The sequence below is a fragment of the Platichthys flesus genome, chromosome 14, assembly GCF_949316205.1.
Source record: "Platichthys flesus chromosome 14, fPlaFle2.1, whole genome shotgun sequence".
NCBI lineage: Eukaryota > Metazoa > Chordata > Actinopteri > Pleuronectiformes > Pleuronectidae > Platichthys > Platichthys flesus.
The window spans coordinates 22,281,105-22,293,440 of record NC_084958.1 but is presented as its reverse complement, the minus strand read 5'-3'; the positions used below and the strand labels follow the sequence as shown (position 1 = coordinate 22,293,440).

General features: G+C 43.5%; 1 protein-coding gene across 2 annotated transcripts in view; it reads left to right on the top strand.

Annotated features, from left to right (window-relative positions):
* Positions 1 to 12,059, top strand: part of LOC133968818 (neuropilin-1a-like) — a 70,908-nt gene extending 58,849 nt beyond the window's left edge. For both annotated transcript variants that reach the window (XM_062405028.1, XM_062405027.1), the window contains 8 exons: positions 967 to 1,111; positions 3,749 to 3,931; positions 4,263 to 4,307; positions 6,293 to 6,430; positions 7,312 to 7,607; positions 7,834 to 7,930; positions 8,047 to 8,091; positions 8,693 to 12,059. In XM_062405028.1, coding sequence (XP_062261012.1) covers positions 967 to 1,111; positions 3,749 to 3,931; positions 4,263 to 4,307; positions 6,293 to 6,430; positions 7,312 to 7,607; positions 7,834 to 7,930; positions 8,047 to 8,091; positions 8,693 to 8,967 — 1,224 coding nt within the window. In that variant the 3' untranslated portion in view covers positions 8,968 to 12,059. The remainder of the gene's footprint in view (positions 1 to 966; positions 1,112 to 3,748; positions 3,932 to 4,262; positions 4,308 to 6,292; positions 6,431 to 7,311; positions 7,608 to 7,833; positions 7,931 to 8,046; positions 8,092 to 8,692) is intronic.
* The last annotated feature ends 277 nt before the right edge of the window (positions 12,060 to 12,336 follow it).

Here is a 12,336-nt window from a genome sequence, read left to right as displayed (position 1 = left end):
GGTTCTGTTAGAAAGATGTTGATTAAGCTCAAGATTTCAATTGAAGGTTTAAAGAAAATATAATTAATGTTGTAAGTAGGACGGATGCTCTTTACGGAATCAAACGTCTGATTGTGCTATGGTATGATGGAGTTATTAATACCAACGATGTGATGGCCTTTCTTAGAAATATCATATTAACGTACAATTCGCTGGAGCTCGATTCCACGGCTCTGCACAACGACCACGTCGGTGCAGAATTCTGTTTCTGTGGAAAGATGATAAAAACAGTCGATGGTATAAACAGTTGTCTTTTTACAAAACACGTGTTTTTCTCATCCAACTGGAACCAGACGCTGTGATGTCACATACCTGCTGTTAGATAATACAGATAAGTGTGATAGCGTCGCCACTGAGGGGCAATTTAAAGTATTTTTATCCACAGCCTCTGCCGCTCTGCAGCCTTTAGTAAATCACACACAGGGAAAGTTTCTCCGCTCAGACAGTGAGTGTGTTCGCTGTCCGACCACTCGGCTCCCAGAGCGACAGTAAACGGTTTCATCTGTGCTGCTCCGCGTTGGGACGATGAAAGGACGACCTCTGCTTCTGGTTTCCTGCCGTTTGCTTTGGTTCCCTCCCTTCGTTCGGTTTCTGCTTCTTATCAAAGCGCCCGATCAGCAGCAGAGTCGGATCTGAACAGTTATTGATGGTTTCGTTCACATCCGGCTCAGCACCGATGACTTCTACACTCGGTTTGAACGAAAATAGAAAAAGATGAAGAGGAGTCGGATTTCTTTCCCAAATCCCTCGAACAGAAGAATTCTTTATCTACTTTCATGTTCGTTCATTAATATTCATCGTTCTAACGTTCACAAGAAAAGTCTGAACTCCACTTTAATGAGTTCTGCAGGTACCTCAACCGAACATGTCAGAACATCTAAACTCGTCCTGATCCCTGACCAGTTGTGTGTCTGTGTTTCCCTGCAGATTTTCACTGGGAATCAGAACCACGACACTCCGGAGCTGAGGTCCATGGGTCCGTTCCTCACGCGCTTCGTCAGGATCTACCCGGAGAGGGCCACCCCCGAGGGCCTGGGCCTGCGCCTGGAGCTGCTGGGCTGTGAACTGGAAGGTCAGTCCAGATCCGAGCTGAAGGAGCTTCAGTGATTTCTGTTCTGTCTCCTTCTCAAACTTTATAACTTCTACATTCACAAAAAAACCTTTATAACACACAAAATAGAAACTGTACAAGAGTAAAACTTTGCATTTCAGTAGAAACAGTTTTAAATGGATCCGATTACAGGAAGGAAACTCTAGTGTCGCCCCCCCGAAGCTGATTTGTCTCAGCACATTATGTTTTTAATATCACTTTGTCAGACCTGGGCAGAAATGAAAGCTCCTGTGGTTTCTGGCCTCGGCCGAGTTGCTCTGGGTGCAGAGCGGCGCTCGGCTTTCACAAACCATAACCAGGAACAGAGCAGAGCAGCCGAGTTACAGTCAGTGACGCTCTGCCCCGGACGCTCCAGACGACTCTGGGAAGATGGCGGTTACATCTGCTGCGTATGAGTTTATCTGCTGCAACTGAGAGGAGAGAGAAACACAATACTCATCTGAACAGAGACAGAAAACATGGAAACCCACTGTGGCGTCTCCCGCTGCCAATTTTAAATTTAGACTCACAATCTTTTTTTTCATATCTAAACTCCTCAGTTTGTATAACACAAAAATACAACAGGTAATAAAAGAAATTACCATTTTAAATTCAACTGGGGAAGCTGTCACTAGTTCCCTCCCAGTCTGACACTGGTTTAATGTCTCGACCAGGCTTCACACCTCTTAAAGACACTTTAATGGACTTACCGGTAGGTTCATGGACAGAAAACAGACTCAGTGTGTTTTATTCTAAAGCACTGAAACCTATGAGAGAAACAGCAGAAAGCCAAGAAGGTGTAAAGCACAAACACACACACACACACACACACACAGACACACACACACACACAAGGTATTTGACAAGCATCCTGAACAATGGAGACTGTGCCTCTATAAAAAAACCTCCCTGTCGTTGTGTTTTATTGTCGACTGACCTCGAGTCAGCGTGTGAGACGACGTCAGAGCTTTTAAACCCGGAGCCGTAAAACAACATCTTTACGTTCGAGTGACAAAGTGACTGTGACGGGAACAAAGGAGGAAGTGAGGTCATAGAAACGAGTGGACGGACCGAACATGTGACTTTTGTCCAAGACAGTGTTAAGATGCTGATATTAGGAAGTTACACATTTCAGATAACAACACATTGACCGATATGTGTGCGTTTAATAAATGGTAATTGTTGTCATCATGAAAACAAAGAAATGTAATTGAGGCTTTAATCACAAACTTTATTTTCAATTACTTAATAAAACACAAATACAACAAATATATATGGAACTTTTTTATGTAAAATATCAAACTTAATCTTTTCTGCATTGCTTATTCTATAAAATATAATATATTGGTTAACATAAATGCTGTTAAAGCCTCATATCGGCAAAGTGTTTATAGGCCGACTGATAAATCTCTAATCAAGAGTCAATGTTGCTTCTTCATTTTTATTATTAATATTTGTTACTGTTATGTTTATCTTGGTTTTGGGGTACAATTCACAGAAACTAAAATTTGGGGAAATTCGGAGCAGATTTGAACATCAGCTCAAAACCTGACGGTCATGTGACACCACTGCTACGTAGACTCCTCCCCTCGGGGGTTTCCCTGTGACGCCGGCGACTCGATGGCGCCGCGGATCTGTGGAGAGAAATCGAGTCTGTAATTCAGATTTCTGTAGAAACCATAAGTCTCTCTATGAGTCCGTCCAGATGATGAGGTCAGTGTGGATCCAGTTCCACGTTTCAAACATCTGAGCGGCTCCTCCTCAGCTCATCCAAGTTCCTAGAAACAAGATGTCTGAGGAGAGGACAGGGGTTTAGGAGAACGTGAAGAAAGTGATGGTTACTGAGTATATTTGTTTATGTAATGAGGAAGAGAGAGAGAGAGAGAGAGAGAGAGAGAGAGTGAGGCTGAAGAGCTTTATCTCTACTACTGCAGTGGTCAGAGGGGGGGAGGCTGCTGATAAGAATAAGGGGAGATAGCAACTTTGTGCGGTGTTTGTGTGTGTGTGTGTGTGTGTGTGTGTGTCTCTCCCATACATCTTTGCAAAATACTCAGAATCGCTCAGCAGTGATTTGTTTATATGTATATATATGTATTTTACACCCTCACTCAACAATAATTAAAATAAATTCTCAAAAGACATGTGGATAATACCTTGATATCTATTTTTTAAATGTCTGTTATTATTCGGGGCGCACAGGATGTTGTGTTGTGTTGTTGTAAACATGTTTGTGAACAGATTACATGTCTGACAGAAAGTATCACAAACAGCACAGGACCAGTGAATCAGAGGATAGAGAGATAAGGAGTGTGTGTCTGCATATAGAGGAAGAGGAGGAGGGGGGGGGGGGTGGAAGAAGAGAAAAGAGGAGTGTGGTGGTATGTGGTATGTGTGTGTGTTTGTGTGTCTGTGTCTGTCCAAGATTAATAGTTTGACTTCAAAAGGAAAGAACAAAGACGACACACACACACACACGTGACACAGACTGTATGTACACACTCAGATGTACCCAAACCATATGTGTACCCTGTAAAGGACTAGCAGATGTACATGCACATTCACACACACAGACACACAACTCCCTCTCGCTCCCTCTGACACCGTCCCTTCTCCCTTCAGAAATCACAACGACAGCGCCCCCTACCACGCCCAGCGCCTCTACACATCTCATGACCACGTTCGATTCCACCACCAAGGCGTCGACCCCCCCGCCGTCCACCACCCACGGCCCTCGCTGTGAGGGGGGGCAAGCGGACTGTGGCGGCGAGACGGAGGCGCCCGGCGACACCGAACTGGTGACAGGTAAAGCACCAAAACGTTTTTTTAAGAGAAGTTGGGAAAAGAGAAAGATCTGAATGCAAATGATAAATATTTGAAAATAAATAAATGTTTGGATTAGAATCATTTGTGGTCGTTGACTCGATGTGTCTTGTGGATTTTGACGTTCACGGTTTGGAAACTTCTCCCTCATCCTTCTCACAGTTTACGTTTTGAATCGTCTTCTGAACATTAACTATAAAGGAGATAAAATTGATTTCTCCTGAAGTGAGATGAGCGAGTGTCGGCATCTGTGTGGGTGGGACCCGCCCCCTTTGACCTCTGACCTCACTTCCACTGTCCCATCTGTCTGTAGCAGGAGGCACCGCGGCGGCCGACCCGATCGTGGACTTCATGCCAGGTGAGGATGTCCAGCGCCATCTGCTTCCATGTTTACTCCTCTCATCTTTAATTCATCCCTCTCTTCCCTGCTCACCTTCTTTCCTTTCTCATTTTCTCTCTTCATCTTTCTTTCATCTTCTCTTGTGTTCTCGAAGCTTCACAGAAACGCTGAAGTCAAAGTAGACAAACGTATTTATGCAGCAGATTAGTGCATCAGTTTATTAGTGTTCCCGTTCGCACACTGTAAATAAAGATGGACGACATCCCTTGATCGCCCCCTGGTGGCTGGCTGCACTCAAGTTATAAAATCCTGCCTCCTCCATGTTAACAAATAGGACATGGACCAAAATAAAAAGTAAAATACACATTTCTCAAGGATCGATGTCAGTTTAGATAGTTCGGGTTTAGGTGCTTGTGCACATGACCTGTTTTCAGACGTGAAACTGGAAGAAACACAAATATCTCAGGATGAAGAAGACGAGAAGACGAGTACACGTAGAAGACGAGAAGACGAGTACACGGAGAAGACGAGAAGACGAGTACATGTAGAAGACGAAGAGATTCCAGAGTTTTAGGAGTTTATATTGGTTTATATTTCTGCTTTAACGTCTTAGTATCATTTCAGTTTATTCTCCCAGTAAAGACACTAAACTGCCAGACAGAGAGAGAGAGAGAGGGGGGGGGGGTGAATAGACAGAAAGGTGGAATAAACGGTCGCAGTGACAGAGAGCGGCAAAGAAAGCAAAGAGAGGAAGTGCCTGCAGGAGGAATGAATAGAGATGAGATGGAGAAAAAAAAGCTGCTGGGTGAGAGGAGGTAGAGGTAAAAGAGAGGAGCGGACGGAGGTGTAGTGAGAGAGTGGAGGGAGAGAATAAAGGCCTCTCGGGTCTCAATTAGAGCCGAAGCCCGGCGTGAAGACAGCTCCACGGTCGTCCCTGCTTCCTATTAGCTGCTCAGAAACAACATGTCCAGTGTTTGAGACTCGAGCATTCGTCTGGGTGCGGCGGTGAACCACTGCCGCCGTTCACCGCTGGCACAGGCAGAGGAACAGGGAGGGATCAGTTTGGGGTTTTCATCAGGGGCCACATCCGCATGGTGGTGGCACCGCGCCCTTCTCTTTGGAAGGTCCCTCTGTTCCCCTCCCTCTGTTCCTCTCCCTCGCTCCCTCGCTCCCTCGCTCCCTCTCTTGAGGTCCTGATCCCAAACATGTGTTTGTGTTGTTGCTGTTGTCGATCAGCGGTCACGTCTCGGTTCCTGTGTTTCAGGAAAATGCCCGACAGCGCCGCACACAGCCACAACCCGGCCCCGCGTCTTTCTCACTCCGTCTGTACAAGACTTTTGTTTTGTTCAATACGTTTCCCACAAGCTACACAACTTATACCGAGTGTACGATACAGCAGGAACAGCTTTGTAATATCGATGTTACAAGGCTCGCTTTCATTTCTTAGGGCCGTCTCACCCTCCTCCTCCTCCACCTCCGTCTGAATCTTACAGGATCGAAGTGTCTGACTTGGCTTTGTGCAGCTTGGTGTGTTTCTCTGGATGTTTTTATAATCAGCATAGTGGATGTACAGAATGTGAAGATGTTATTTATTAGAGTTTTACTTAAATACATGAGTTACACAACTCTCTCTCTCCTCCACCACCACCACTTCTTCTTACTCCCCCATCCCTCACGTCTGTGGAGTTACACACAGTGTCATACAAATTTCAAATCTAAAATAATCGCACTGTTGTTGAATGCCACCGTCAACCAGTGAAGAAGTTCTAAAGGAGTTGGCCTGACTGGTTCCCACAACATGATGCCACATCACAGAGTGTTTCCCTAAAGAGCAATTTGCTGCACAGAAAAATAAACAATAGAAAACAATATTAAATGACAGATATTGTTCTATCATAACAAGAAATACGATGGGTCATCATTGACAGAAAACTCAACACCAGTGTAATATAAAGTTTAAATGTCTCCTGCTCCTAACACCGTTGTGTTTCTCTTCTCTGCAGCGTACGTGTGGTTCGCCTGTAACTTTGAGTTCTCCTCGTTCTGCGGCTGGTCCAGAGAAACGGGACACGGCGCCGAGTGGCTCATCCAGACGACCGGAGCTCCGGCCGTCCACCGAGGACCGACTCACGACCACATAGGTACGAGCGGAGCCACTGATGCTCTGGGAGAACTCGGTGTTGAAAGGCTTGTCTGACCCTCTTTCTCTAGAAATCAATAATGAATTAGAGATAAACAATTTAATATATCACAAGATAAATCAGAATAACACAGAAGTACAGTTCCCAAACCATGAATTCAACATCAAATAGAGATTTAACTGTAGAAACAAAGTAAATGGGGCCTTGAAGATATGATTATTAAAGTGCACTGACTTAAATAAATCAACAACCAAACACAACGCCCTGGAAACATCAGCTGCGTTTCAGAGACAGAACTCTGATGGAGGCCCGATGTCTTCAGCACCGAGAACTCCAAGACGCCCTGAGCCCTAGAATAATTGAAAATGAACGAGCGGCCGTGAAACGCTCGAGAACTGCAGCTCAGAAATTCATCAACATGCCTCGGCTCCGCGTCCTTCTCTCCATTCAACGCGCCTGTGATGGATTCCTTTCTTCTTCTGCTGCGGCGGCTCTGAAATGAACGGTTTCACCTTGATTTCTCGACTCCTCTTGAGTCCTGTGTTGTCAGAAAACACAGAAACCTTGAATCTGCTTCGTGCCTCGAGGAGGAAATATGAACAGTTACACTTTTATTCCATTAAAGACAGAGAACTATACATTATGCAAACAAGTGAACGGAATAAAGAGAATGTGTAATGGACTCTGGGAGTTTGGGAAACCTTGTGTTCGTATATAAGCCAAATAAATCTGCATCACTGAGTCTCCGTTACATTCCTAAATGGTGTTATATTTAATTTATGGTGAAAAATTCAGATTTAAAGTGTTTAATAATTTGCAGTCGTGTGTTTCAAAGATGCCGGGAGTCTGTTTCTTACCTTGTCTTGTGCTGCCCCCTGCAGGCCGACCGGGGAACTTCATCTACATGCAGCTGATGGACACAGAGGCGTTCAGCAAGACGGGCGAGGACGAGGCGGAGAAGGGGGCGAGGCTGGCGAGCCTGCCCATCACGGCCCCGGACGCCGACCTGTGCATGTCCTTCTGGTATCACATGTCCGGTGACCACGTGGGGGCGCTGCACATCAGGCAGAGGAAGGAGGCCGAGGGGGAGCAGATGCTGTGGACGCTCAGGGGACATCAGGACAAACGCTGGAGGGAGGGACGGGTCCTGCTGCCGCACTCCAGCGTCTCGTATCAGGTAAAATGGAAACAAAGAACTAGAATCTAAAAGTTTCCCTCTGACAGAATTGTGTTTGTGTTTTGTTTGTGTTTTGTTTGTGTTGTACCCCAATCCGATTTAAGTAATTCTCCTCTTTTTACTTTATAGATTTAGATTTATTTAGCTGAAGATAATATGATTTTTATCAGTGTATCTTCAGCTGCTGGTTCAATGTGACTAACTGGTTTCTTTGGGGTTTCCCCAGGTGGTGGTGGAGGGTGTTGCAGACCGACACAGCACAGGTCACATAGCTGTGGACAACATCCAGATCCTGGATGGGCTCAATGCCAAGGAATGCAAAGGTACATAGAACACCAGACCACACTTATACAACCCACTCCTTCCAGTCATGTGCTGGGAAATATAAGTATCAGAGCAGGAGGTGTATTATAATAATTATTTCTTTTCTTTCTTCCAGATCCAGAAGTTCCAACGTCTCCACCGACTGACATCTTCATCCTACGTAAGTTGACGTGTCTGTGTTTTCATTTTGGCAGCGTTACTCTTCAGCTCAGTCAGAACTCTTCGTCCTGCTTCTTCAGATCAGTAGAATTATTCTTGTATTTGATATTTATTACAACAAACTGACTGAAGTTAGTAAAAATGCAATATTTGCCGCTGAAATGTAAAAGTATAGAGTAGCAGAAACATTGTATTTAAGCACATTACTTGAATAAATGTACTTAGTTACTTTCCGCTGCTGCCCGTTATATTTATTAATAATAATAATAATATATTTCATTGATAAACTGCTTGGTTAAAAACAAATAAGAGCAGCTAATGTAGCGATGTGATATAAACCACCATGAACCAGTTCAACTTCCTCATTCAGTTTGTGCTGGCACCAGTTCTGTGGTGGTGCGTTCACAGACAATCTGACGTCTGAGATTTAAGAGTCAACGGGCTGAAATAAAACCAGACAAACATGGAAGACGTCATTTTAGGTTTATGGTGCAGAACTTGTAAAACCACCAGTTTGCTCGTTGACACAAGTGATGACAGGTTTTGTTTTTTATGTGAATGGAACAAAACTATATTTCTCTCTCTCTCTCTCTCTCTTGCAGCGATAGACTCTCTCTCACAGGACACCAGCGAGCTCAGAGGCCCGGGCAACATGCTGAAGACCCTGGACCCCATCCTCATCACCATCATCGCCATGTCGGCTCTGGGCGTCTTCCTGGGCGCCATCTGCGGCGTGGTGCTCTACTGCGCCTGCTCGCAGGGCAGCATGACGGACAGGAACTTATCCGCCCTGGAGAACTATAACTTTGAGCTGGTGGACGGCGTGAAGCTAAAGAAGGACAAGATGAACGGACAGACTAACTACTCAGAGGCGTGAGGGCGGGGCCGAGAGACGGAGCCGAGGACGCTCCGAGCGGACACATGATGCAGCCAATCAAACGAGAGGGCGGGACAGCAGGGGTGGGCTGAGAGGGAGCCGATGTAATTTGATTTCTCAGGAGGGGCGGTGGAAGGGACCGACCTGTAGGGGGCACTGTGTATAAAGAATCTGTACAGCAAAAAAAAAGAAGATGAAAAAGAAGACAACTATGATTCTATTTGTTTTTTTCTCGACGTGCTTTGTTGATTTGTCGCCATCACGTGCTGGTGTTGAGACCAACGCAGACGAAAGAGTCGTTTGTGTACTTTTATGGAAAGAAAATATCAGTTTGTTTATTTGTTTTGATTTCAGACGTTATCGTTTGAACAGGGCAGAGTGTGTGTGTCTGCATGTGTGTGTGTGTGGTCATTACACTCATGTTTATCCATATCCATTAACACATATTTCTCTCTCTCCCTCTGTGTGTGTGCGTGTAAGCAAGCGTGAATGCAATTGTGTTTGTGATCATTACACTCATGTTTATCTGTAGTATCCATGAACACATAGTTCTCTCTCTCCATGTGTGTGTGTGCGTGCGTGTGCGTGTCTGTGTGCGTGCACGGCAGGTACCGTCCTGACCCGTTGACCTGTGTCTGGTTCCGACAGTGCCTTTTATTTCTTCCAGTTTTTCCGTTGCCTTGTTTTCTCATCAGCTGGTTCTGTCCGGGGTTCCCACACAAACATGGAGGGGAGAAGAGTCCAGAAAGTGAATCTTGAACTTTTTCCAGATTGTGATCATCACACTTCGGTGTCTTCAGGGTCGTCTCTCGTGTCGGAGTCGATCTGCAGATCCTCTTTGCTCGACGGCTACAGACTCAAAATGTTCAAATCCAAGTTAACAGTTACGTTTTCACACGATGTGTCGGAACCCTGAACGCCTCGTTTTCATGGCACATAACACATCCAACATATTGTACATAGCTTTTAATATATTTGAGCGCCCCTCTTTTTTATATATATATATAAAAAGACACCAGTGCCGCAGTATCCTTTCCACGTTGAAATCAAACTCAACTTCATCTTCAAAATTTCAGAAAATGTACAAAAGTCTTGATTTGAACGGACAGAGACAGAATCCTGTTGTTTGTGTTTGTTTTGAAAACGTGATCACGTCGTGAGTTGTGTTGCTGTGTCCTGGGAACACAACGTTTTTTAACAATGAGGAAACGTGGATTCATGATTGTGGAGGAATGCCTCGTGGGAGGTGATGGTTTGTGTACAGGGTAAAACGGACAAACTGGGAGACGGATCGTTGGACAAGCAAAATGACTGTTGAGCGTTTGAGCTGAAACGTGTCCAGCGTCAGAAAGACTTCTCCAGAGAGCGCCTCTCATCTCGGACAGGAAGCAGACGGCTCTGACCCAGGATCAGTGTTTGCTGTGACAATGCTGTGTGTGTCTGTGTCTCCAGTGCTGACTATCAGAGGAAGGATTTATACATGAACTTTTATCACCAGGCGACAAAGAGAAGCAACACACTCATCACGTCCTGGAAACGACAAACAGAATCAAGTCTCGTCTTTTAGAACCAAGATGAGGTCATCAGAGCAGAGGCCCAACGGGGAAACCCAGTAAACCATTCAATTCATTACTTTTAATTATGTAAAAATACACATTTGTATTTCTTTTCATTATTTAAAACAGGCGAAAGTTGGATTTGCAGTTAAAATACTGTGGTTTGATTATTTTTCCTGTTTGTGTTACTCACCAGTGAACGACCCTGACCAGTGTCCTTCTACAAATTCTGTTTCTTTTCATAATTTACAACAGGTTGTAAAAATGTAATTTGCCGTTAAAACATTGGTTTGTTTCTTTTGCTTTTTATCTGAAGGAATCTGCTTCATAAACTCATTTGACTTTAATCTGCATTTTGAATGGTGCAAAAGGGTTTTATTCACTGTGTCCTCTTGAAAATTGAAATTTATAATCCAATTTTTCATAATCAGCATTGCCTTTGACAAGTATTAAGTTAACAACAATTTGGATAACGGCATAAAAACAAATCAAACTGACTTGTTCTTACTTTAAATTGTTCAGTGAACGTTGGTTTTAAAAAACTAAAAACAATAACCTTTGTGTTAATATTCCTGCTTTGCTCTGTTTGAGCTTCCATCAAACGTTTCATGTTCACTCTGCACAGTCACAGGTGTAAGAAGTTGTGACTTTTTTCTGCACACAAACCTGTTTTCAAACAACACAACTCAAAATGTGAAGCGAGACGGTGGCTCAGCGGTTCGTTGTGAATCGATTCTCCGGCCCATTTTTAGGTTTTTCTGTTTTGCCGTGAAAGAAGAAACTTCCTCAGTTGATGGATTTGAATCAGATCCTCGTCTGGTTGCTCCTGATTCTCCTGATTCTCACAGATTCAGTCGTTCAGTTGTGTGTTCTTGAGTCTGACGGGAACTTGTGTGTGTGTGTGTGAGTCGGTTACGTGTTGATAAAACATTTCCTCCTGAGCAAGAAAGGATTCTGCAGCACTCGACGAGAAAAACAAATGTTGCACTGATATATTTAAAAAAATCTATGTGTTTATGATGTTGATTTAAAAAGAGAGAAGGAAAGTAGAAGAGTGCTATTGTTGCTTCTTTCTAATAGTTTCAGATGACAGTGATATGATTCTGAAATGTACAATTTACAGAGATGTTTTTCATTCTGGAAAAAGCTTATATTGTCTCTTTGAAACGTAACAACTTTATTTACTTGGTATAATATCACTTTGTCTTTTTGTGCCGTCACTGATCTACGTGCCATTGTTTCTTTATTTTCATTTTATTTTTTTCCCCCTTGTACAACAAGAAAAAAAAGTTTTATTTTCAATACTGCTTCTGTTATTTTTGCTGTCTCAGATCCAGAAAAAAAAAAACAAGAAAGGAAATAAGAAGGTTTAAAAAAAGATAATTATGGGAAACGTGAGGCCTTAAGTGACTAAAAGTATTGTTTGTACTTTGACTTTCTGGTCAGCACCCACACTCGCCGTCCCTGTCGTCTCAGACTCTCATCATGGACTATTACATTCCAAAGAATTGGATCAAATAAATGTTTTAAATAAAAGATGCTCGACTGTTTCTTTCCAGATTCACAGAGATTGGTTTGTTTTAAAGAGTCAATTTGCTCAAATTACAAACTTTGCATAAAGTATACAAAGAACTTAGACTGTAAATAAAAATGAACGACGCATCTCCCAGTATCCAAAAATACAAACAAATTATTCCGGACATAAACAATGACATATTTTACATGACACCATTTGGAGCCACAGTCTGTGCATTAGCAGCTAGTGGATGATTTACACAATTTCATTATATTAATGTATCAATTATATCAACAC